The sequence below is a fragment of the Nipponia nippon genome, unplaced genomic scaffold (assembly GCF_047370975.1).
Source record: "Nipponia nippon isolate SJK-2023a ecotype South Korea unplaced genomic scaffold, ASM4737097v1 scaffold_31, whole genome shotgun sequence".
Lineage (NCBI taxonomy): Eukaryota > Metazoa > Chordata > Aves > Pelecaniformes > Threskiornithidae > Nipponia > Nipponia nippon.
The window spans coordinates 5,583,850-5,607,746 of NW_028262349.1; the positions used below are offsets into that span (position 1 = coordinate 5,583,850).

Genomic DNA, 23,897 nt, shown 5'->3' on the forward strand with positions numbered 1-23,897 from the left:
CTGCGCCAGGCCCCCGCAGCCACCATCGTCCCCCCGCAGCCTGCTGAGTCGGGCGGCCTCGTCTCTCAGCTCCGGCCCGCCCGAGGGCTAAGGAAGGTGCCACCACAGCAGCACATGCCCGGCTGCGGTGTCCCAGCCCCGCGGTGTGACACAGGGTGACACAGGGTCTACAGGGAACTACAGCCCTGTCAGCCTGGCCTTGGTGCCGGGGAAGGTCATGGAGCAGATCATCCTGAGTGCCATCACGCATCACGTACGGGACAACCAGGGGATCGGGCCCAGTCAGCATGGGTGTATGAAAGGCAGGTCCTGCTTGACCAACCTTCTATGACAAGGTGGCCCGCTTAGCGGATGAGGGAGAGGCTGTGGATGCTGTCTACCTGGCCTTTAGTAAGGCCTTTGACACCATTTCCCACAGCATTCTCCTGGAGAAACTGGTTGCTCATGGCTTGGACGGGCGTACTCGTCACTGGGTAAAAGCCTGGCTGGATGGCTGGGCCCAGAGAGTGGTGGTGAAGGGACCTGAGGGTGGTGGTCGACAGCCGCCTGGACATGAGCCAGCAGTGTGCCCAGGTGGCCAAGAGGGCCAGTGGCACCCTGGCTTGTATCAGGGATAGTGTGGCCAGCAGGAGCAGGGCAGGGATCGTCCCCCTGTGCTGGGCACTGGTGAGGCCGCCCCTCGAATGCTGTGCTCAGCGCTGGGCCCCTCACCCCAAGAAGGACACGGAGGGGCTGGAGCGTGGCCAGAGCAGGGCAGCGAGGCTGGGGCAGGGGCTGGAGCCCAAGGCTGGGGAGGAGCGGCTGGGGGAGCTGGGGGGGCTCAGCCTGGAGAAGAGGAGGCTGAGGGGAGCCCTCATCGCTCTCTGCAACGGCCTGAAAGGAGGCTGGAGCCGGGGGGGTCGGTCTCTTCTCCCCAGGAACAAGCGATGGGACGAGAGGGAACGGCCTCAAGCTGCGCCAGGGCAGCTTTGGGTTGGGTATTGGGAAAAACTTCTTCCCCAAAGGGCTGTCAGGCCCTGGCCCAGGCTGCCCAGGGCAGGGGCTGAGTCCCCACCCCTGGGGGGATTTAAAAGCCGGGGAGATGTGGTGCTTGGGGACATGGTTTGGTGGTGGCCTCGGCAGCGCTGGGTTAGCGGTTGGACCCGATGATCCTAAAGGTCTCTTCCAACCCAAACGGTTCTGCGATCCCAGGGTGACTCACGGTCACGCCGCAGTCACCCGGGTGCAGACCCCTCCTGCTCCCGGCCGCCCCTGGGGCAGGGCGAAGGTGCCTCGCTGCTCCTGTCCCCGCAGCGAAGGGTCACGGCAGCCGGGGACAACCCGCAGCCCCAGCCCCGGGACGGCAGCCGGGGTGCCCGGGGACGCAGCGTTGCGTGACAGCCGCCTGTGACCCCGCCCGCGGCGTGCGGCGGCCCGGCCTTTACCCCGGGCTCCCGGGTCCACTGCAGCGGGGGCGGGGAGGCCCCGGCCGGAGCCTCCGGTGCCGGGAGCGGCGGGGCCCCGCGGACAGGGCCCGGCGCGGCCCTCCCTGCCGCGGCCCCGAGGGGGCCCAGGCCAGGAGCGGGCCGGCCCCTCCAGCGCCGCCGGCGGGGCTGCCGCGGCCCCGGCCCCGCTGAGCAAGGAGAGCCCCCATTGGTTGCCCTGCCCCGGGAGGCGGGACGCTGGCATAAAAGAACCAATCATTAGGCTCCAGCGCGGCTACGCGGCAGCCATTTTGTTTGCGGGCGCAGCCGCCATCGTTGTTGAGGGCGGCCATCTTGCGGGGCGCTCTCCCTGCCGCCCTCGGCAGCACCCGGGGCCGGGGCCGGGGCCGGGGCCGGGGCCGGGGCCGGGGCCTCCCGCGGAGGAACAACGGGGAACGGGGCAGCAGCGTGGGTCCAACAGCCCTCCTGCACGCCCCAAACCACCGCCCCTGCTGCCGTCCCCCAGCCCCGGGGTCCCCCCCGCCCCAGCAGCATCGCCCAGGCCCCGAGGGCCCTGCCCGCGCGGGGAGGCGCAGGGAAGGCGCTGAGGGCGTTTACCCACGGTTAGAGGTGCTTGGTTGTTTTTTGTTTTCTTCCTCTCTCCTTTTTCTCCTAAAGTGCCGTTTGTACATACTGACCTTACAAAAGCAAGTTAAAACCGAGGGCCGGGTGCCCGTCCCCGTGCTGGGGCCGACCCTGGCCCAGGGCCTTCTAGTGTTAGTGTGCGAGGACAGGACGACGTCCCTCCCGCGTCCCCCCGCAGGGCACGGGGGGCCGGGGGGCCGCGAGTCCAGCGCGAGGCGACAGGGAGGCAGGGCAGGGGCCAGCCCCCCCCGAGCCCGGTGCCACCCCCCGCTGCGGGGGTCCCTCCGGCAGAGCTCAGCGACATGGACGCCGCGGTGGCCGAGGACACGGGCCCTGCTCAGTTGACGGTGCTGCTCTGGATCGTTCCCTCCATGCTCTCCGTCCCGCCATAGCGGGTCCCCACTCTGCTCAGCCCCTGCAGGCAGACAGCATCTGCGGGGAGGGAAGGGACAGGTTAGGAGCCATTGCAGCTGCTGGGGTGACCCACCACGTGCTGGCCTGGACCTTCTGGACTCTCCGGCCACTGGCACGAAGGGCCCTAGCACATCCCCAAGGCAGCACGGGGGGGGTCCGTCCTCTCCCCAGAGCAAGACGCAGGCACCCAGCTGGGCAGAGAGGCGGCTGCTGAGCTGGCACCGAGCGCTGGTGCCTGGGTCCCCGGCCTGGCACAGGGCACCCCATCCCCAACCCCTGCCCCCACATTTGGCTACCAGCACGCAGAGCAGCCCCCCCCCCCCCCCCCCTTGGTGACCCACGGGGTGCCTGGGTCAGCATGGCCATGGCGGGGCCAGGGAGGGGTGGATCCTGCCCTCCAGGAGGGCACAGCAAGCAGGCGCAGCCCCTGGCTCTGGGGTCAGCAGCGGCAGAAGCAGGATGGCGGCCCTGCCCCGTGTGCCTACCATGAGGGTCCCCCCGCGGGCAGAGCCGCGAGCGTCCCCGCAGCCAGCCCTGCCACGGCACCTCCCGCCGGGACAGGGCTCCCGCTGCCTCCCCACAGCCGGGGCCACCTGGAAAGACACTTTGGCTTTAGCCCAGGCTGGCACAGGACACGGGGCTCCCAGTGCCACTAACCACATGCCTGGCCCCTCACGGTGCCCCCAGCCCCACTCACGGTAGCGGACACGGATGGGCCAGACCATGATGCAGCACAGAGAGGCGACGGCAGCGATGGCAATGCCTCCGGTGACCAACACCATCACCCAGTGGTAGAAGCTGATGCAGGCAGGGCAGCAGAGCTCGGTCCTGCAGGGAGAGGGCAGGGACGTGGCTTGGTGGCCAGGACCGGAGCCTGGCCCACTGCTGCCCAAGTGGCCTGGGGCTGCTGACAGCGCTCCCACTTCCTCGGTGTCAGGACTGGTTCACACTGGGACGTGAGGGAAAGGTCCAGGGCAAGGAGAGAGGGCAGCACCCTGGACATTGAGATCCCCAGCCCCTTCGTGCGTCCCAGAGATGCAGCCCTCATCTAGGGCCAGAAGAGAAGTCGAGGATCAATTTAAGACAAATCAGAGCTGGTTTCCACCCGCGTCTCTTGCTCCAAACCAGGGATATTTGCTGCCTGGCCCCCAGGCGGTGTGGTGGGAGCTGCCACTGGGAGGGTTCCCACCCCACAGGGACGCTTACGGGCACGGGTGCAGGTTCTGGATCACCATCACAGCCAGGCCATTGGCCATCTTGTCCGTGAAGCTCATGGCGCCGTAGACGAAGGCGCCGCTGTGCTGCGAGGGGAGAGGAAACCTCATCGGCCGCCAGTCCCGCCAGGCAGCCCAGGAGCCTTGTGCCCTCTCATGGGCAGAGCCCATATTACAGCAGAGCCCGGACACATAGAATCGTAGAATCGTTAAGGTTGGAAAAGACCCTTAAGATCATCGAGTCCAACCGCTAACCCAGCGCTGCCAAGGCCACCACCAAACCATGTCCCCAAGCACCACATCTCCCTGGCTTTTAAATCCCCCCAGGGATGGGGACTCAGCCCCTGCCCTGGGCAGCCTGGGCCAGGGCCTGACAGCCCTTTGGGGAAGAAGTTTTTCCCAATACCCAACCCAAAGCTGCCCTGGCGCAGCTTGAGGCCGTTCCCTCTCGTCCCATCGCTTGTTCCTGGGGAGAAGAGACCGACCCCCCCGGCTCCAGCCTCCTTTCAGGCAGTTGCAGAGAGCGATGAGGGCTCCCCTCAGCCTCCTCTTCTCCAGGCTGAGCACCCCCAGCTCCCTCAGCCTGCCTGCACCCCCACAGCAGAGCCCCCTCACAGGGGTCTCCGTCCCTGCCGCGATCCCCCACCAGTGACTGCCCCAGCCTGTGGGCTCCAAGCCCTGCTGTGACACCCCAGTCCATCCCGGCCGGGAGGAGTGGACATACCGTGTTGGTGCCGATGAGGTCTGCTGTCATGGAGAGGGAGGTGACCAGGATAGTGGCGGAGCCAGCCCCAAGCAGCACAGCCGCCCCATAGATCTCCGCTCCCATCTGCCTGGCCAGGGTCACCCAGGAGGCAAAGGCCAAGATCACCAGGATGCCCACGAAGTAGGTCAGCTGCTCCGGGCCAGCGTGGGGACAAGAGGAGGGAGAAGGGAGAGCTCAGACCCCAGCTCGGCTGACACCCAGCAAGGCAGGGGTGAGTGGGGAGGGCACGGGGGCCAGCTGCTGCCTCGGACCCACGGGGGACAGCCCTGGCTCTCTCCCAGCTGGTGTTAAACAAGGAGCCCCCAGACAGCAAGGGCCTTGCAGTGGTCCCGGCTGTTCTACAGCGTTGGCCGCAGCCTAGGAGCCAAGCCCCCAGCAGAGCTGTAGGCAGGGTGCCTGCGTAGGGCACGGGGCCACCCAGCTGGCAGGAGAGGTGGGGGCTTACTGGGGAACGGTGCTTGCTGCAGCGCGGAGCGGGGTGCACTGGAGGAGCAGCCCCCTCCCACTGGCACTGCAGACCCCCACACTGCACGCCTGCCCAGGGTGGCTCAGCCAAACCCCACCTCTGCCTCTCATGGGCACCATGGGGCTCTCCCAGCCCGGTCAGGGCTGCACAGGATGGGCTGACTCTGGATCAGCATCGCATTCCCCAGCCTCAGAGATGTGCAGGATAGGCCCATGCCCCCTCACCCTGCCCACCACCCACACCGTCCCAGTGGGACCCACGCCGCAGCAGGGGGTTGCCTGGAGAGGATGCATGAGGGGTCCCCGCTCTCCAGCCAGGTCCAGGTGTGCTGAGTGCTCTGCTCACTTGTGCGGTCAGGATCTGGCCCCTGGGCCTCTCCTTGGGTCTAACTCAAACCTCACCAGACCCCCAGGACTCACATTACGACCTATCCACTTATTCACAGGCTTCATGAGGAAGGAGGAGAGGAAGCCACTGATGTACATCACCAGGGGGATGGTGGCGATGTATTTCTGCGAGAGACGAGGACAGGGAGATGAGCTCTGGGTCACCGGCACAGTACCCTTGCCCATGCAACCTCGACATGCGAGCAGGGACCTGCCCTGCGCCCACCTTGGGCAGCAGCAGCGAGTTGGTCAGGTACATGGCGATGTAGGTCTGGGACAGGTTGACGATGAGCCGGGTGGACATGTAGAGCACTGCAACCTGGGAGGGGACAGAGACAGGGCAGCACCGCTCAGCCCGTGCAAACTGGAGGTAGGGAAGGCTGGCACCTTCCAAGCCCAACCCTGTCATGGCACAGATGCCCACTGAGAAGGGGACAGCCCCCCTAGCGTGGTGGGTGCCCAGTACAGCCCATCTCTCCATCCTCACCCGCACCAGGGGCACGTCCCCACGGCCAGAGGATGCCCACAGCACCCAGGCAGGGCAAGCAGCCCAGGACAGGCGCCACAAACCCTGCGCGCAGCCGTACCTGGTAGAAGGCAGGCTCCAGCAGCCAGTCTTTCCAGATCAGCAGTGGGCGCGGGGGGCTCACAGGCTCCTTCTGCAGCAGGGGTGTGCTCTCCTCCAGCTGGGGCAGTGAGCCCGGCGGGTACGGCTTCTCTTTGGTGCCCAGGTGGAAGATGAGGGAGAACACAGCCCCCAGCCCCACCACAATGAGGGACAGGTTCTGGGTGAGGCAGAGGGGGTGAGCATAGCAGGGGGTGCCCTTTGCCTGCCCGTCACCTACCCCCCAGCAGTCCGCTGGATACTTTACTGGGTTCCCAAAAAGCCAGGGAGAGCTCAGTGTGGCCCCTGCCCTGTGCCGTAGGTGAGATTTCAGGGCACTGCTATTTCTTTCCCTCCAGTGCCTCCCCCGTTGAGCCATGTCCCACCCAGGGAAGAGAAGGCCCCAGGGAGTGAGCCCGGCCACTTACCCGAAATATAGGGACATCCTGGATGCCAAGGTGCTCTGTGCGGTCAGGCTGGTCCACCTGGAAGTTCAGCAGGAGCCAGGCCAGGCCATACACAGTGATATTGGCCATGACGGTAAAGGCATACCTGGGGGGAGACAGCAGCTCAGGGTGACGCAGGGGGACAAACGCAGCTCCAGGCACGGCGGGGGCACCTCGACCCAAGGCTGCCTTCCAAGCCAGGCATGCTACAGGCAGCTTGGCACCCCAGTGTCATTGCTGAGCCAACACCTCCAAGAACATGCAGCATCTGGCCAGGCGTTAGCCTTACTGGTGCACCTCCCAGCATGCCCAATCCAAGCCTCGGGGCACGACTGGGATGAAACCAAGATCCCTCTGAGTCAGCCTGTCCACCCTCCAGTCGCGGCCCACCTCTGCCCCAAGGATGCCCCGAGCTGCCCGACGCAGTGCCCCCAGAGCTGGACCCCTTGTCCCCAGGGTTACCCCAGGACTGCCCCACATCCTCCCTGCCCAGCGGCGCTGCGGTCCCCGCTTGCCTGCCGGCAGGGGAACTTCCTCCCACCGGGGCAGATAACCAAGCCCTGCTCTGTCTGATAAACCCTCCTTCCCACAGCCTGATCCTGCCAGATAAGCAGCACTGAGCCCGGCTCCGTGCATGGAGCTGCATGGCTCTGCGGCCATCCCTACCCATGGGACAGCTCTCCCTGGGGACATCCAGGGGCCGTCTGTTCCTTCCCTGGGAGCATCGCCCTCCAGTCCCGAAGAAGTGCCCCACAGGCTGTCACCAACATCCATGGCATCAGGACATTCCCTCCTGGCACCAAAGGGTTTGGGCCACCAACCCACAAGACCAACGTCACTTGGACACATCCTGCAGGACACCCACACGGCCCAGTCCTGGTCCTGCTGTACCACGGGCTCAAGTGTGCCACAGCACACAGGGGACATCAGACCTGTGGCACCCAGGGGACCTCTCATCACACAAGCAATGGGACTGGGTGCAGGCAGGGCTGCTCCCCCGGGTTCAGGGGACACCTGGGTCTGGCTGTGCTCACCTGAAAGCTGTGAGCTCCACCTTGCCATGGTCACTGGTCACCAGCTCGGGGATGAGGGACAGGTGGGAGATCTGCGTGGCTGCCCAGCCGAATTGGAAGATGACGATGAAGGGGAGGTAGTAGATGAAGGCTGCCCACTGCGGCGTGTTCTCCTTGCAACCCAGGCAGGGGTTGAAGATGAAGGGGAAGGACACGAAGACGCAGGTGGTGCCTGGGAAGAGAGCGGAGCGGTGAGAGGCTGCAAGCCCTGTCTCCCAGTGGTCCCAGCCGGCTCAGACACAGACGGACAGACACAGCCAGCCCTCTGCTAGGACAGGTCCTACCCCCAGCGCTGGGGAGGGAGGTGGGCCCCTTCCCCCAGCCAGGTGAGACACATGGAGCCCCAGACCCCCCACCCCATCCTGCACAGGGTGATGTCCTTCCCTCTCGCACCCAGCGGCGAGGCAGACAGACACTTGCCAGCAGACTTCTCCAGCCAAGTTCTCCCCCACAAAGTTCCCCTCACACCTGCTCTGTCCCTCTCAAAACACCAGAGGACAGACCCTCATGCTGTCACGACACGCAGCCACCAAGGGCTTCTCTCCCCATCTCCAGCCTGCAGATAACCAGCCCCAAGGACACGCGCCGCCCTGCCACCCGCCTGAGGGCGATAAGGCACCCCGAGGGCCAGGAGGGCTCCGGGCTGTCCCGCGGGCACAGGGCCAGCCCATCTGTCCCCTTGTCCCTTCTCCCATGGGGCTGGCAGAGGGAGCCTCCACGCTTGCAGAAGTCACCTGCAGAGCGATGGCCGGGGACACCTCCAGCGCCATGGGGGGGGACAGGGGCAGATCTGCCCCCCACGCCAGGCTCTGAGCCATGGGAAGGTCCCAGCTGAGTCAGGGACAGCAGAGCCAGGCTCCTCCCTCTGCCGCAGCCTGATGGCGTGGGGACGCCTGCGTGGAGCAGGCAGGGACAGGCTGGCTTCTCCCTCCCCTTTCACAAGGTTACGGAGCAAATCTGCTGAGATGCTCCGCTGCTCCCGAGGCCCAGGCGCCGACGCGGAGACGGCTGCGTCCCCTGTCCTGCGTGGCCCCAGCTTCCCCAGGCGCTGCCGAAGAGCTGTGGGAACCTGTTCCTATAGCTGAGGGGAACCCACAGCCGCTTTGCCAGGTCCCCAACGTCCCCTCTCCAGGGGACTTTGCAAGATCCTCCTCCTCACAAGCCATTTCTCCTCCTCTCACTCATGAAAGGCAGTTCTTCCTCCCCATCGCTTCCACGTGGCACAGCCACCCCAGCTGCCACAGGGCTGCAGCAAAGCGGTTCTCCCTGCGCCGAGGGCAGGCAGTGACAATCCCAGCCCAGCTCAGATCCATCCTGAGCAAGGACCCCAGCAGGGTGCTGGGTGCTGCCCTGCATTGGCTCACAGCCAGCTCTGCTGCTCCAGGAGCTCCCCGAAGGACAAGGGACTCGGGCACACTGCGGCATCTCTGCCCCAGACAAGCCACTGGGATGGAAAGGGTCCAAGAAGGTTCAAACCAGACCAGACCTTCTTTCTTCCCTGTTACAGGGCTGGTGGTTTTAACCGAGCCCCACCTGGAGAATCGGGGAGGCTCTGCCCCCTCCCCAGTCCCCGGGCCCTGCAGGGTCGGGGTCTGCAGTCCCCTAAGGGCTGCGAGGGACTTGCCCGCGTCCCCAGGGGAGCGCTGGGGCAGGAGCTGCCAGCCCCAGGCTGCTGCAGCCTCCACGTCCGCCCCTGCGCCCACCCAGGAGTCATCGCCGCCATCACACACGCAGGAGACTCCTGTCACTCCCTCCTCCTCACGGCCCCCAGGGACAGGCAGTGCCACCACCGAGGCCACCCGCACGGAGCCGTGCTCCTCTGGCACGGGGCTGTGGGCTGCATCCCCACACCCACATATCCCTGGGTCTGCCCAAGCGAGCGCGGCTTCACTGTGAGCCAGAGGGGTCCTGGGGACCCCCAACTCTCCCAAGCAGGGCTGTGGGAGCCCCCCAAGACCACCCTGCCCGTCCCTGCAGCACCTCAGGGCAGGCAGCAGAGGTCCAGGCTCTCATCTCCCAGCCCTGCGGGGCAGGATCATGGGAACACCACGCTGCGCGGCACAGGCGCCCCGGGCAGGGAATTGGTACAGCGCTACCAAACTGGCTCAGACAGACAGCAAAGAGCCGCTCATCCTTCCCACCCCATTGCGGCAGGAAGCTGCCCCCAAAAAAAGCCGGCGAGCAGCCAGGCCGGCGCGCGGGGTGAGCTAGCCAGGACCGCCGGCACTGCCAGCCCAGTGCCGTGGTGGGGAGATGCCACTGATAGCAACTCGTGGTATCTCTCCCCCATGCCCGAGGCTGCGGTTTCACAGCATTTCCTCTGATCTGAGCATGAGTTGCCACCAGATGAGCCGCCCCGCTCACACGCGAAGCACCTCACCGCAGCGTGACCGACTGAGCCGAGGGTGGTACCGGCACGGACGGTTCCAACGGGTTTGCTGGCCCCGCTCAGTCGCACCATAGTCAGCCAAGGGAAGCGGTGGGGTAGCCCCCACCTTTTCGGAATAACCCACGCTCCGGCCAGGGAAACGCAGCCTCCGTCCGTGCCTCCAGCCTCCCCTCGCGCTGCTGGAGCGGGCAGGGCTCTCTGCTCCCCGCGGCAGGGAGCGGAGCCGGTCGGGGCAGCCCCAGCCCCTGCGCAAGTTGTGATTCAGGACTTCCCCTTTGGTGCACGCTAGGCAGCACCCAGCTGAAGCGGACCTGCTCGGGGAGGGGGAGAAGCACGGCTCCGGCCACTTCCCTAAATCTAGGGCACAGATCTAGCTGACACCGCAGCGGGGGACGAATCTGCCTCCCCCCAACACCCTCCCTAACTCTCCAAGCAAAACTCCAGGGAGATCAGCCACCGTATCAGGCTATCGCTTGGTTGCATGAAGCGGTTGGCCAAGATAAATTCGGGATCAAGATAAGAGCGCCCACACTACAACCGTTCTCTCTCTGCGTGGGTCCACTCGGGGCGAGCCGGCACTCGGGCGTTACCGTGCCGTTACCGGGAGGAAGCATGGAGGGCCTTTATCTCTGGCTGTCAATGGACGTTTCTTCACACTAACTGCCCCATTCCCCATCGCCAGGTCAGCCGGGACGGGGCAGGCTCCTGCGCCGATCGCAGCACCGAGGACTCTTCTCCAGGTCACGCTCTCCCCTCAGAGAGGGACCCCGACACAGGAGTCCCCACCAGCCCCCCGCGCTTCGTTGCATTTTCTGACCCCGGGGCATGATGCAAGACGAGCGCCTGTTAATAATTCACGCCGAGCCGGTGCCTCCTCCGCATCCCCACGGGGCCCTTACTCACCAGGTGCCGGCTGCGAAAGCAGCACGCGGGGTGCCCAGCCCCGGCACAGCCAAGGGCCCCGTGCCCCAGCATCACCCCTGGGGACAACCGAGAGCTGCCTGGCCACAGGCAAGTCCCAGGTAAATCCCCGGGCTCCCGGGAAAGCCCAGATTTTACTGTCAGTCTCGTTTTTGCTGTAGCATCGACCGGCTAAGCACACAGCTCTCACCCTGACTCGATGCCACCCCCACGCAGGGGGACGTGGGGACACCCTGCAGCCCCCCGCCACCGCACAGGGGTGGCCCGAGGGACAGCGGGGAGCCCTGGGCTGTGAGCGCCCAGGCAGCCCCCGTCACTGCGGCACGGGCCACCGGGACAGGGACAGCACCCCAGCAGGACAGGGACAGTGCTGTGCCCCTTCCCCGTCCAGGTTCAGCCATCCATGGCTGGGGGATCCCGGAGCACCTTGCTGTCCCCCCCAGGGCTGTCCTCTACACATGGGGCACCCCAGAAAGGCACCTCCCGGTCTGCCCCCCTCCACGCAGGGCACCCCGGGCCCATCTCCCCCCACCCCAGCCCTGATATCGCTGAGGGCTGGTTCACCCTCCACACAGGGCACCCAGGAAAGGCTCCCCAGGGCAGCCCCCCTTCCACCCCAGGGCACCCAACTCTGCTCACCCCTGGGGCTGCCCCTCTCCATCTGGGGGGGACCCAGTCCCCACCTCACTGCCATGGGGGCAGGGGGCTCCAGGAAGGCTTCCCTGGGGCTGACCCCCACCCCAGAAAGCCCCCCCAGGGCCACCCATCTCCATCCAGGGCACCCTGCAAAGGCACCCTTGGTCCCCCCCACCCAGGGCACCCCAGAAAGGCTCCCCCGGGGCCACGCCTCTCCACCCAGAGCACCCCAGAAAGGTGCCCTTGGTCCCATTCCCCCCAGGGCACCCAGAAAGGCTCCCCTGGGGCCATCCCTCTCCACTCAAGGCATCCCAGACAGGCACCCTTGGTCCCATTCCCTACCCCAGGGCACCCCAAAAGGGCACCCCGAGGCTGATCTTGCACCCCAGAAAGTCTCCCCCAGGGCCACCCATCTCCATCCAGGGCACCCAGAAAGGCATCCCCAGAGCTGACCCCATACCCCAGGAAGGCTCCCCTGGAGCCACCCATCTCCCCCAGGGCACCCTGCAAAGGCACCCTTGGTCCCCCCCACCCAGGGCACCCCAGAAAGGTTCCCCAGGGCCACCCATCTCCATTCAGGGCACCCCAGAAAGGCTCCCCTGGGGCCACCCCTCTCCACCCAAGCACCCCAGAAGGGCGCCCTTGGTCCCATTCCCCCCAGGGCACCCCAAAAGGGCACCCTGGGGCTGATCCTGCACCCCAGAAAGTCTCCCCCAGGGCCACCCCTCTCCACCCAGGCCACCCTGCAAAGGCACCCTTGGTCCCCCCACGCAGGGCACCCCAGAGAGGCCCCCCAGAGCCACCCATCTCCATTCAGGGCACCCCAGAAAGGCTCCCCCGGGGCCACCCCTCTCCACCCAGGGCACCCTGCAAAGGCTCCCCGCCTCCCCTCCCATCCAGAACATCCCCAGGGCTGAACCCCCCACCCCAGCAAGGCTCCCCCGGCGCCGACCACCCCCACCCCAGAGCACCCCCTCCCGGACCCCCCCCCCCCCGCCCCCCGCTCCAGGCCACCCCAGCACCCACCGGCGAGGTGCCAGGACTTCCTCCGCCCGCAGCGGCCGCAGCCGGCGGAGCGGTCGGCCTCGTAGCCTAGGAGCGGCGTGCAGAGCCCGTCGGCCACTTGCCCGGCCAGCAGCAGGGCACCGGCCAGGCGGTGGCCGTAGCCCAGCACGGCGTGCAGGTAGAGCAGCAGGTAGGTGAACCACAGCGAGGCGCAGAGATCGTTCAGGAAATGCCCGGCCGCGAAGCTCAGCCGCGCCCGCAGCGGCAGCTCCGCCGCACCGCTCCCCGCTCCCGCCGGGGGCTCCGCCATGCCGCGCCGCCGCCGCCGGCCCGCAGCGCCCGGGACGGGACGGGACGGGACGGGACGGGACGGGGCGGAGCTGCGGTGCTGCCCGGCCCCGCCGTCCCGCTGCTCCCCCCCCCGCCTCGGCGGCTCTGCCCCTTCCCGCCCCGGGGGAGGATGCTGCGGGGGGCGGCGGGGCTCCGGGGCGGGGGGGGGCGACGCTGGAACCAGGGCGGGAGGGACTGGGGTCAGGGGACCCCCCTTGGGGGGGTGCTGGGGTCACTGGGAGGACTACTGGGGTCGGGGGGAACCCCTTTGGGGGAGTGCTGGGGACACTGGGGGGACTACTGGGGTCACGGGGAACCCCTTTGGGGGGTGCTGGGGACACTGGGGGGACTACTGGGGTCACGGGGAACCCCTTTGGGGGGTGCTGGGGACACTGGGGGGACTACTGGGGTCACGGGGAACCCCTTTGGGGGGGTGCTGGGGACACTGGGAAGCTGGGGGGACTACTGCCGTCATGGGGACTCCCCTTTGGGGGGGGTACTGGGGTCACTGGGGGGACTACTGGGGTCGGGGGAACCCCTTTGGGGGGGTACCGGGGTCACTGGGACGCTGGGGGGACTACTGGGATCAGGGGGACCCCCCTTTGGGGGGGTACTGGGGGCACTACCAGGGTCATGAGGACCCCCCTTTAGGGGAGTACTGGGGTCACTGGGACGCTGGGGTGACTACTGGGGTCATGGGGACCCCCTGCCTGGGTGGGTACTAGGGTCACTGGGAGCAGTATGAGGGTACTGGGGTGACTGGGACCTCCTCTTGAGTAGGTATTGGGGTGACTAGGACCATTATGGGCAGTACTGGGGTTACTGTGAACAGTGTGGGGGTACTGGGATGACTGGGACCTCCCCTTGTGTAGGTAATGGGGTGACTAGGACTATTATGGGCAGTACTGGGATCACTGGGAACAGCATGGAGGTACTGGGATGACTGGGACCTCCTCTTGAGTAGGTATTGGGGTGACTAGAACCGTTATGGGCAGTACTGGGGTCACTGGGAGCAGTGTGGGGCTACTGGGACCTCCTCTTGAGTAGATACTGGGTGACTGGGACCAGTATGAGCAGTACTGGGGTCACTGGGACCCCCCCTTGAGGGGAGTATTAAGGTCACGGAGACTCTGAGGTGACTACTGGCATCATGGGGACCCCAATTGTGTGCATACTGGGGTCACTGGGAGCAGTGTGGGGGTACTGGGATGATTGGGACCTCCTCTTGAGTAGGTACTGGGGTCACTGGAACCAGTATGGGCAGTACCCGGGGTCACTAGGACCAGTATGGGCAGTACTGGGGTCAGTGGGTCCCCCCTGGGGGGGGGTACTGGGGTCACTGGGAGCAGTGTGGGGGGCTCAGGACCATTGGGACCCCAAGGGTGGGCCTTGGGGCCACTGGGAGCAGCCGTGGGGTACTGGGGTTGCTGGGAGCGGTGGGGGAGGGTAGCTGGAGTCACTGGGACAGCCCTGAGGTGGGCACTGGGGTTACTGGGAGCAATGGGAGGATACTGGGATCTCTGGGACTGGTGGCGCTGGGAGCAGTGAGGGCACACGGAGACCCCCGAGGCCCCTCCCGGGGCTCCCCGCCCTGGGCGCGGGTGGGCACTAGGGGCACACAGGGGGGGTGGTTTGTGGTGGGCCCCCCCCGCCCCGCTCCGTGTCGTTGCCCCTTTAAGGCGCCGCCCTCCCCACCGCACTTCCCCGTCCCCACGCCGATCGCTGATTGGCGGGCAGTCCGCCGCGCGCGCCGAAGTCAACGTACGCGCCGGCAGGCCCCGCCCCCTCCCCGCCGCTTACCTCTGACGTGCTGCCTCCCAGCCAATCCCCGCTAACCTGCGCGCCTCGCGGCTGGGGCCAGCGGCCAATCGGCAGCGCCGAGGCGGGTTGTGCTTTACATAATAATGGCGGGGCGTGGCCAGGTGAGGAAGAGCGGTGGAGGGCGCCGGCGGCGGTGGGGAGGTTGGGACGGGGGGGCCCGGGGGGGGCGGCGGGACCGGAGCTCCGGGGGGCGGCGGGACCCCAGGGGGTCGGGCTGGGGGGGGGGGGTGTGGAGGCGCCATGTGGGGGTGGTCCGCGGGGCAGAGCGGGGGGGGGGGCGGGGGGAGCCGCCCCCCCCCGAGCCGCCGCCGCCGCCCCCCTCCCCCTCCGGAGCCCCCCCGCCCCGGTGCCAGCTCTGGCTCTGTCCCGCAGGGCTGCTGACCGAGCGGTGCTGGCGACCCCCCCCGCCATGGCCCACAGCGCCAAGCAGCTGCCCGCCGGGATGCTGTAAGTGCCGCCGCCCCGGGCCCCTCCCGCCCGCCGCCCCCCCCCCCCCCGGCCCGGGCCCCGGCCCTTTGTCCCGTGCTGAAGGGTGGCCGGCCTCGCCTTGGGGGGTCTTCTGCCCGGGTTTGGGGACCCCCGTCCCCTCTGCGGGCCGCACCGCTCTCCCCTCACCCGCCTGCTTTGTTAGCTTGCGCTTCCACCTAGCCGGGCTAATTAGCAGAGGGCTAATTAGGGAGACCCGGTGTAAAAGAAGAATCTTAAGACCAGCGAGGTCTTAATTCCCGTGGGGTGAACCGCCTGCTGTCCTGAGCCGCCGGCGGCCGCCGTCCCTCCCGGGGAAGCGGCTCCGCAGTGGAGGGAGGCGGATGCCAGAGCGAACTGGCCGAGGGAGGCTCAGATCAGAGGAGGAATCCTGCCTGAAATAACTTTACTTTTTAAAGCATCCTTAGGCACGCGAGGAATCCGGATCGCCGAGGGGGGAGGCAGAGATCCGGCCTGTTCCCAGCCGCGGCGGCTGAGTGCGATGATACGTTATGGGCATCGCCGGGAACAGTTCTGTTAGAGCTGATAAAGCCTGAGGCTGGCCGTGCCCGAGCGGAGCCTCTGGGATGGGTTTTTCCCCCCAGAAGATGGAAGAAGAGGTGGTCTCACACCTTCCCGTAGGCTTTCGTGTGAGCGTGGGGGTGCGGGGCGGCTGGTCAGGCTCAGATCCTGATGGGAAGAGCTGGTGCTGGGCACCCGCTCCGTCCACAAGGAGCAGTGCGGTTACAGGCAGTGTCCCCAGGGGCTTACAGAAAGGGCCCCCGTCACGTTAACTGCACGGGTGGCTCGTACGGGTGACAACCTGATAGCGGTAGGCTGGGGTCTGTGATGAGATTGGGGTTTACGCCAGGTACGTGATGTGACAAACAGGCGAGAGAAACTGGGGTGCATCGCAAGTGGGTCGGGATTGCTCTGGCTTTTGGTACACAGCAGCATTTTTTTTCTTTGCTGGGGCTTGTGCTTCGCCCTGTGCTGGTTACCACGTCTTGTGACTTGGATGAAACCCAAGCGAGTGTCGCTTGCCGCGACGCTCGAGCCCTTCGTGGCTTCCCCCACGCAGGGGGCCCGACCACACTCTGCCAGCTCCGAGGGAGCAGGAGCTGTGTCGGGTACCAAAGGGCGCGAGTGGGACGGGGGCTCCGCTGTGGGACGGAGCCGGCTGGAGAAGTAGCCAGGAAGGCTCGGGGAGCCCCAGGGTGATGCTGCAGCGGGGCTGTGTGTGCTCAGCTGGGGCAGGGAGGCTCTGCCAACCCAGGTGCTGGACCCATGTCCTCCGCTAAAGGCAGATGCTTGTCTGTAAAGACAAGGCAGAAAGTTGGAGAGCGGGAGTCGGGGCGCCAGCGCCATGTTAGAGCCGCTCGGTGCGTCTTGGAGGTGGCTCGGTGCCTCTCGGTGGCGGTGCAGGCGGCAGGAGCCTGATGGAGCGGTTGTGGCTGGAGAGGACTGAGCGGCGCCCTGCCCTCACCCTCTGCCTTGAGGGTTCTCCTTATCCCTAGCAGCGCTCGTCCAGGGTGTGGGTGATGCTTCCAGGCGGTGCCCCTGGAGCCAGGATCCAAACCCCTGCGGTTCCTCCTCCCTCGCAGGGGAGGATTGACTGGTTTGTGCCGCCTGGGACTCCTCGCCAAGGTGTGCGCCCAAGCCCTGGTGGCACACAGGGACGTGACCGTTGCTGTTACTTGCCCCCGTGAGCAGCACCGGCCGCTCCCGGCCCCCTTCCAAATGTCACCGAAAGGTCCCAGGGTCATCGCTGGACCTTGGGGCAGCTTTTCTGTGCCCAGGACTGCCCTGCTTGCCCGGTGCTGGGCTCTGCTCGAGCCCCATTGCTCAACCATGGCCTCCCCTCACAGGGGAACAGGGGCTCCAGGGCTGGTAGTGGGTTTGGGGGCTTTTTGGGGGATGTGGCAAGCGTGAGGCCGCGCTGCCGGGGGATGTGTCTCCATCGGTCCGGGTGGTTTCCCAGCCCTCTCTGACGGGTGCTCTCTGGCTGCAGACATGCCACGGGCAAAGCCCAGCATGGAAACTTCCTGGTGGCCATCAAGCAGGAGAAGGGAGAGTCGGCACGGACGAGCGGCGAGAAGCCGCACGGCGAGGAGGAGGTGAGCTCCGGTGCCCGCATCCCTCCCCGCGCAGTCCCCGGGAGTGGGGTCGGTGTTGCCCAGCCTGGGGCTGTCCCTCCGCTCGCCCTTCAGCAGCCCAGGCGCTGCTGGGCAAGCCAGTGGCTGTGACTGTGGCCCGAGGAAAGGCCCCGACCTTCCCTCGAGGTACAGGAGGCCCAGGCGGGTCTGCAGGCTGCTCCTGCGTCCTGCCGGCACGATGCCATTGTGCGCTCTGATCCGTGCCGGCTTGTCCCTTTCCCTTCGCTGGGTGCCAGCCGGTGAAGAAGAGGGGCTGGCCCAAGGGCAAGAAGAGGAAGAAGATCCTTCCCAACGGCCCCAAAGCCCCCGTGACGGGCTATGTGCGTTTCCTGAACGAGCGGCGTGAGCAGATCCGCACGCAGCATCCTGACCTGCCCTTCCCGGAGATCACCAAGATGCTGGGGGCTGAGTGGAGCAAGCTGCAGCTTTCGGAGAAGCAGGTACCGGCCCCCAGGAGAGACCCCCCCGGGGCTGGGCAGCACGCTCCGGAGCCCGCGCCCCAAACCCCTTTGCTCGCTGCTTGGCTGCGGCTCCACAAAGGGAGCTTGTCCCAGTACTGGTGGGCTGGTGAGCAGCAGCTGGGCCTCGAGGAGTGGGGAGGGGTCAGCAGCCCCCCGGGGAGCCTGGGGCCGGGCCAGGCTGAGGACCCTCTGTGACCGTAGCGGTACCTGGACGAAGCGGAGCGGGAGAAGCAGCAGTACATGAAGGAGCTGCGGGAATACCAGCAGTCAGAGGCCTACAAGATGTGCACGGAGAAGATCCAGGAGAAAAAGATCAAAAAAGGTGAGTTGTGGGAGCAGCGGCTGCCAGCGCCGCTGCCAGGATCCGGCCCAGCGCTGCCAGAACCTCTCGAGGGGTGCTGGGCTGGCTGCTAGGGGTAAGCTCCTTCCTCGTTTCCAGAGGACGCGAGCTCAGCGGCAGTGAACACCCTGCTGAACGGGCACCCGCACAAGGTAAGGCCCCGGCAGGGCTGCCCGTCTGTGGGGAAACTGAGGCACGTGGCGCTGCTGGGTTCGGCCCGTGGGAAGCAGGCTGGCGGCAGGTTTGGGCAGAGGGAGACTCACGGGTTGTGCTTCAAGGCACGAACTTGCCATTGAAGCAGAGCCTGGAGTGGCAGGAGGCAGAGCGCAGCTGTCCTCTGCCCATCCTCCCTGCCTGCCCCGGCAGGGCCACCCCTTCCCCCGTCCCTGTGCCTCCTTTCTGCCCAGCCCCAAGGAGACGGGGTCCCCTTCGGTGGGCTCAGCCCAGCCTGATCCGTCCCCTCCCGTACCCCAGGCTGGCGAGTGCAGCGACACCTTCTCCACCTTCGACGTGCCCATCTTCACGGAGGAGTTCTTGGACCAAAACAAAGGTGAGGGGCTGGGCTGTGGGGTGGGGGCTGTCGGGCTGCGGCCTCTTGCTTGGGGGACGGCTGCAGCAAGCAGCGCCGCTGCCGGAGCAGCCTGCATCCCGCGGGGCAGGGCCACGGCTGGCGCTGGGTGTGCGAGATCCAGGCTGGAACCTGGGGGTTGGTGATGCTGAGCCTCTCGGAAGAATCGTGGCTGGGGAAGGGATTGGATTTGGGATGGGAGGGAGAGTCAGAGGGGCCACCCCTGCTAACGCCGTGCGGTCCCGGCAGCCCGGGAGGCCGAGCTGCGGCGCCTGCGGAAGATGAACACGGAGTTTGAGGAGCAGAACGCCATCCTGCAGAAGCACACGGAGAGCATGAACTGTGCCAAGGAGAAGCTGGAGCAGGAGCTGGCCCAGGAGGAGAGGCAGACGCTGGCCTTGCAGCAGCAGCTCCAGTCCGTGCGGCAGGCGCTCACCGCCAGCTTCGCCTCCCTCCCCATCCCCGGTGAGTCCGCAGCAGCCGTGGGGACCAGCTGGGACCCAGTGGCCATGCGGATGGCCGCCACTGGGGCTCTGCACGTGGTATACGTGGGGGCAATGGGGTGGTGGTAAATGCTCATTTGCTGATGGGGGGGGGTCCTGGAGCACTTTGGGGGCTCTCTGGGGAGCCCAGGGATGTGACAGCCGGTTGGCTCCCCTGTAACGGGGTAGGGCAGGCTCGGCCCTGTCCTCCTCTCGAGCCATAGCCACAGCTGCACTTGCCAGGCAGAGATGAGCCCAAATCCTTTTGTTCCTGGGCTTGTGTCGATGTGGGCTCTCTCCTGCTGCAGGAGATGGCACCTAGTGTTCAGGGTCCCTTCCCCAGTCACCAGCACGATGGGCAGGGCTGGAGGGGCGCTTGCTGGCCCTGCTAACTGGGCTGCTGCCTCACAGGCACTGGGGAGACCCCCACGCTGAGCACTCTGGACTTCTACATGGCCAAACTGCACAGCGCCATCGAGAGCAACCCGCTGCAGCATGAGAAACTGGTGGTGCGCATCAAGGAGATCCTGTCCCAGATAGCCAGGTGAGCTGGGCAGGGCGGGCCGGTGCCAGCACCCAAGGGCCCCGGCGAGCACTGGGACCACTGGGTCAGCCCGTGGCGGGGTGGGCGACAGGAGCTGAGCAGGAAAGGTGTGGGCAGAGAGGGGCTCAGAGCTGCTCCAGGCAGTTGTGGGAGAGAGAAGCCAACCCCTGTAATTCAGCCTTGCTTTCCTCCCTCTTCAGCGAACACTTGTGAAGAGGACCAGTCCCTCCCAGAGCCCGGGGCCGGCCGGACCACGGCCCTGTCCCTTGGAGCTCTCGCAAGGGACAGTCTCTGCTGGTGGTCCGGCTGCTTCCCCCTCCACCCCACGCACCTCGCTGGAGAAGTGAGCTGGGCCCCCCCGCCAGCCCCGGTGTGGCTGGGCCCTGTGGCTGCACCATCTCTGAGGACCTCGAGCTTCTGGGGACCAAGCAGTGACAGGGCTGAGAGACCCCAGCCGGTGGCACGGTGCTGGGCGAGGTGGTCAGCGGTGGGTGGGAGCATCCCCCCGCTCCCCTGCGAGCTCCCCGGCTCCTGCAGCCCTGCCTCGCTAAACCAGAGACTCCCCAAAGGCAGATGAGGTGCCTGCGGGTGAATCGGCCTCTTGCAGGGTGACCCAGGGGCTGTGGTTAACCGGCCTGTGATGGAAGGGGGGCAGCCGGGTGCCCTGGGAGCCCCTGGGGCTCAGCGCTGCCTCCTGGCCCCTGGATCAGCCCAGGGAGCCTCTTGGTCCCCCATCCCGCAGCGGGTGAGGTGGCAGGCTTCCTTCCCCCCGCCTCTTGCTTTATTTAATCTTCCCCCTTCCCCTTGCTGCTCCCCCGTGGGTGCCTTCAGCCCCCTGCCCGTGTCACCCTGCCTGTCACCTCTCCTTCCCCCGCGCCTCTGGGACCAGGCAGGGCAGCTCCTGCCCTCTGCAGCAGTGAAGGCAAGGAAAATCTTCATGGCGGAGGGGGAGCTGGGACCGGCCTCTTCCTCCCCACGCAGGGAGCCCATGGGGCGGTGCCCAGGCTTTCGGCTCCTGCCCGAGCCCGTCCTGCATTGTGGGACCACCGTGACGGCAGCCGTGCCGGGGTCGGCTCTCCCTGGGGCTGCCTGTCACTAATCTCAGACTGTAATTAGAGAGTATCTTATTTTCTTACTAGCACTACGTTGATCTGGCCCTGGGTTTAACCCGGGGCTGGTGTGCGACCGCTCGTCTCTCGCGTGCGAGGTCCGTGCTCTGTAGTTGAGTCTCCTGGTTGCCATCTCCTGGTGGCCGCTTGGCTTGGGATGGAGATGGGAGCAAATAAATGTGGGAGAAACAACCAGCCTGGGCTCCGTGTCTTCATCCTCAAGGGTGGCATTGGAGCGGCTCCTGGCCCTAATCCCAGCGGCTTTGGGGTGGGTAACGAGGGTGATGGCTCTGCGCCGGCCACTCTCCCACCTCCTCTGGCCCGGCCGGGGCCCTTCCTATGTGGCAGAGCTCACTTGATCCCAGGTGGGTGACCTGCGCCGCTGGATCGGGTTCCCAGGCCCGGGGATCGCCTTACGGCCAAGCCGGGAGCCAGCACCCATCTATAATTCAGCAGTGTCGGCAGCGGGATGCGGCGGGCGGGCAGGCGCGGCAGGCAGGCCCAAGAGGGCAGCCCCATGGAGAACGGCGTGGGGCAGGAGCCGGGGACCCCCGAGCCACCCGCTGCCGAGGGCAGCTTGGCCCCCCGGCCCCCCCGGGCCCGCCCTCGGCTGGTGTTTCACACGCAGCTGGCCCACGGCAGCCCCACGGGGCGCATTGAGGGCTTCACCAACGTCAAGGAGCTCTACGCCAAAATCGCTGAGGTCTTCAGCATCTCGCCCACCGAGGTGAGGGGGCTGTGGCTGCCGGGGCGCGGGGAGGGGGCTTTGCACCCAAAGCGGGGAACGCCGACCCTGCGGCACCGTCCCTGGCCAGTCCTCCTGCGGGTCCCCGGCTGCTTGCAAATGCAGCCCCCAAAATGACCTGGAAAAGAGCGTTTTAATCTCAGGGCTGTCTCGTCTCCTCTGGGGAGCGGTTGGGTGGCTCTGTGCCTCAGTTTCCCCTCCTGGCACACAAGCAGGGAGCCGGCACTGCCTATTCCCTGGCTGATACCGGCTGCTGCGTAGCCTAGAGCCAAGGAAAGGGGACACAGGGACGGTGCAGCGCTGGGTCCCCGGGCAGGCTGGGTGTCCCCAGACCCCTCTGCTCTGGCAGCGCCCAGACCTGGCCGGATCTGCCCATGGCCAGCTCCTGCCCCGGCACTGCCACTGTCCCCCCGCCCTGCCAGGGCATCCCCAGCCCCTGGTGACGGGGGTTCCCTGGGGCAGATCCTCTTCTGCACGCTCAACACGCACAAAGTGGACATGCAGAAGCTGCTGGGGGGACAGATCGGCCTGGAGGACTTCATCTTCGCCCACGTCCGGGGCGAGACGAAGGAGGTGGAGGTGACCAAGACAGAGGATGCGCTTGGCCTCACCATCACGGACAACGGGGCCGGCTACGCTTTCATCAAGGTGAACCCCCACCGTGGGGCCGGGGGCAGCCCTGGGGGCTGTGGCCCTGCAGGGTGACATCCCCTGCCGGCACCCACCCCCGGGACTGTGCTCCTTCCCTGACTCCCCCACCCCCTCAGTCCCCCTGGGTCCACCCTGGCCCTGGGGGGGGGGTCTCCCCTGCCATGGTGTAGCCTGGGGGGGACCCTCCCTGCCTGACCCCATTGCTAAAGGACATGGGACCACAGAGGTGTGTTTGTGCGGGGTGGGATGGGGACTACGTCTCTCTGTCCTTCCCGTGGTGCCACCTTGTCACTGTGTCCCCCCCGTCCCCCTCTGCGCTCCCCAGAGAATCAAGGAGGGGAGCATCATCAACCGCATCCAGACGGTGTGCGTGGGCGACAGCATCGAGGCCATCAATGACCACACCATCGTGGGCTGCCGGCACTACGAGGTGGCCCGGATGCTGCGGGAGCTGCCCCGGGCTCAGCCCTTCACCCTCCGCCTGGTGCAGCCCAAAAAGGCCTTTGGTGAGCCCGAGGGGTCCCCCTGCTCTCGCCCTGGGGACCGGGGGACCCCTGGGAGGAACGCGGGGAGGCCGATCCCCTCTGGCCGTCCTGCCCTGCAGCCCCCTCCCCAGGGACCGGGTCCCCCCCAGGGTCCTCCACCCGTGTGCACCCCGGAGCACCCCTGCATGGCACCCACGCGGGCATTCCTTGGGGGGCCCCACACCTGCTTGTGCTCCCCGTGGGCACCCCCGCTCCTCTGTGTGCACTGTCCTGGGCACCCATGAGCAGCGTGTAACCGTGAGCATCCCCACCCTGCACCCGGGGTGTCCCTTACACCCACGCTGCCTGTGAGCACCCCCTCCCCGTGCGTGGCTTACCCTGCGGTGCCCCCCGGGGTGCTGTGACGTGAGTGGGCTGGGGCTGGGTGATGACCGGGGTGGTGGCGGTGAGGGGCAGGAGGTGCCAGGCCCTGCCTACGCCCTCACCCCCCGACCCCGGGGTGCAGACATGATCGGGCAGAGGACGCGGAGCAGCAAGTCCCCGGGCGAGGGCAGAGTGGCCAGTGGGAAGGAAACGCTGCGGCTGCGGGCACAGGGCCTGGCCACACTGGAGGAGGGGGTAAGACCCCCGTCCCCGAGACCCCCACCCTGAGCTCGTGGCCACTCACACTGTGCCCAGGGTGGGGATGAGCATCCCCGTGCCCCGGGTGAGCCCTGCACTGTGCCTCCAGTGGGTGCACTGCAGGGTGCCCACGCGTGCAGCACCCATGGGCACGGCTCCGTGGGAGTCAGGGGGTCCCTGGGCTGTGCCCCCGTCCCCTGGCACCCACCCCCTGGGCCTCTCGCCCCCAGCCCAGCCCCTTCGAGGAAGAAGCTGCCCGCCAGGTGGATGACCTGCTGGAGAGCTACATGGGCATCCGCGACAGCGAGCTGGGTGAGCGGGCAGGGCGGGCAGGGCAGGCAGGGGGTGCCCATCCCGCGCCCTCGCCCGCCGCTGACCCTGCCTCTCCTCCTCCCCAGCTTCAACGATGGTGGAGGCGGCAAAGGAGAGCCCCAGCGCGGCTCAGCTCGCCTGCGGCTTGGACTCGGTGCTGGGCGAGTTTGCCTTCCCCCAGGAGTTCGTGGCCGAGGTGTGGGCGGCTGTCTGCCACCCCAAGGCGCGGCAGGAGTAGCTGGGTGGGGGTGGCAGTGCCCCTCACCTGCATCCATCCCCTCCCCACATCCCCACCCCACCTGGGTCTGGCGGTGCTGGTGGGGGGTCCCCATCCTGCCCCCTGCACCCCGAGCTGCACCTCGGTGTGTCCCCTGGGTTGTGGGGGGGGCAGCAGGGCACCTAGCCTCCCCCACCCAGGACCCCTCTCGTGCACCCCAAA

At 67.0% G+C, this 23,897-nt stretch overlaps 3 protein-coding genes across 14 annotated transcripts; 2 read left to right on the forward strand and 1 right to left on the reverse strand.

Annotated features, from left to right (window-relative positions):
- Positions 1-9: 9 nt before the first annotated feature.
- MFSD12 (major facilitator superfamily domain containing 12) lies at positions 10-12,746 on the reverse strand. Of its 9 annotated transcripts, XM_087769664.1 has the most exons (11): positions 12,390-12,746; positions 7,379-7,589; positions 6,327-6,450; positions 5,882-6,079; positions 5,521-5,613; positions 5,328-5,420; positions 4,401-4,571; positions 3,669-3,763; positions 3,160-3,290; positions 2,948-3,055; positions 2,235-2,480 (listed from the first exon to the last, which is right to left on the reverse strand). In XM_087769664.1, the coding sequence occupies exons 1-11, from the start codon at positions 12,676-12,678 to the stop codon at positions 2,386-2,388; spliced, it is 1,608 nt and encodes a 535-aa protein (XP_087625790.1). In that variant the 5' UTR covers positions 12,679-12,746; the 3' UTR covers positions 2,235-2,385. The 9 variants fall into 9 exon arrangements, with proteins under 9 accessions (XP_087625789.1, XP_087625796.1, XP_087625793.1 ...); XM_087769665.1 differs by lacking the exon at positions 2,948-3,055 and having other exon boundaries at positions 12,390-12,745; XM_087769666.1 differs by lacking the exon at positions 3,669-3,763 and having other exon boundaries at positions 2,343-2,480.
- Positions 12,433-20,839, forward strand: HMG20B (high mobility group 20B). 4 transcript variants are annotated; one of them, XM_087769676.1, is made up of 10 exons: positions 12,433-12,558; positions 14,892-14,966; positions 16,996-17,101; positions 17,377-17,580; positions 17,803-17,923; positions 18,041-18,093; positions 18,416-18,491; positions 18,759-18,974; positions 19,403-19,535; positions 19,736-20,839. In XM_087769676.1, exons 2-10 carry the CDS (start codon positions 14,929-14,931, stop codon positions 19,746-19,748), a joined length of 960 nt encoding a protein of 319 aa, XP_087625802.1. In that variant the 5' UTR covers positions 12,433-12,558; positions 14,892-14,928; the 3' UTR covers positions 19,749-20,839. The 4 variants fall into 4 exon arrangements, with proteins under 4 accessions (XP_087625802.1, XP_087625803.1, XP_087625799.1 ...); XM_087769677.1 differs by lacking the exon at positions 12,433-12,558 and adding an exon at positions 14,564-14,620; XM_087769673.1 differs by lacking the exon at positions 12,433-12,558 and adding an exon at positions 14,613-14,660.
- Positions 20,840-20,977: 138 nt separating this feature from the next.
- On the forward strand, positions 20,978-23,803 carry GIPC3 (GIPC PDZ domain containing family member 3). The gene is made up of 6 exons (XM_087769222.1): positions 20,978-21,371; positions 21,852-22,037; positions 22,366-22,546; positions 23,031-23,143; positions 23,377-23,458; positions 23,545-23,803. The coding sequence occupies exons 1-6, from the start codon at positions 21,114-21,116 to the stop codon at positions 23,694-23,696; spliced, it is 972 nt and encodes a 323-aa protein (XP_087625348.1). The 5' UTR covers positions 20,978-21,113; the 3' UTR covers positions 23,697-23,803.
- Positions 23,804-23,897: the final 94 nt, after the last annotated feature.

What these genes read in the sequence shown, in the direction of transcription:
- GIPC3 (XM_087769222.1), top strand. Translation starts at nt 21,114, where the DNA reads ATGCGGCGGGCGGGCAGGCGCGGCAGGCAGGCCCAAGAGGGCAGCCCC. An exon ending in CCGGCTACGCTTTCATCAAG is followed by an intron (nt 22,038 to 22,365) that starts GTGAACCCCCAC and finishes TGCGCTCCCCAG; the next exon opens with AGAATCAAGGAGGGGAGCAT. An exon ending in GCAGCCCAAAAAGGCCTTTG is followed by an intron (nt 22,547 to 23,030) that starts GTGAGCCCGAGG and finishes CCCGGGGTGCAG; the next exon opens with ACATGATCGGGCAGAGGACG.
- MFSD12 (XM_087769663.1), bottom strand. Translation starts at nt 12,678, where the DNA reads ATGGCGGAGCCCCCGGCGGGAGCGGGGAGCGGTGCGGCGGAGCTGCCG. An exon ending in GAAGTCCTGGCACCTCGCCG is followed by an intron (nt 7,590 to 12,389) that starts GTGGGTGCTGGG and finishes CTCTCTTCCCAG; the next exon opens with GCACCACCTGCGTCTTCGTG. An exon ending in ACCTCATCGGCACCAACACG is followed by an intron (nt 3,291 to 4,400) that starts GTATGTCCACTC and finishes CTCTCCCTGCAG; the next exon opens with GACCGAGCTCTGCTGCCCTG.
- HMG20B (XM_087769676.1), top strand. Translation starts at nt 14,929, where the DNA reads ATGGCCCACAGCGCCAAGCAGCTGCCCGCCGGGATGCT. An exon ending in TGAACGGGCACCCGCACAAG is followed by an intron (nt 18,094 to 18,415) that starts GTAAGGCCCCGG and finishes CCCGTACCCCAG; the next exon opens with GCTGGCGAGTGCAGCGACAC. An exon ending in GTTCTTGGACCAAAACAAAG is followed by an intron (nt 18,492 to 18,758) that starts GTGAGGGGCTGG and finishes CGGTCCCGGCAG; the next exon opens with CCCGGGAGGCCGAGCTGCGG.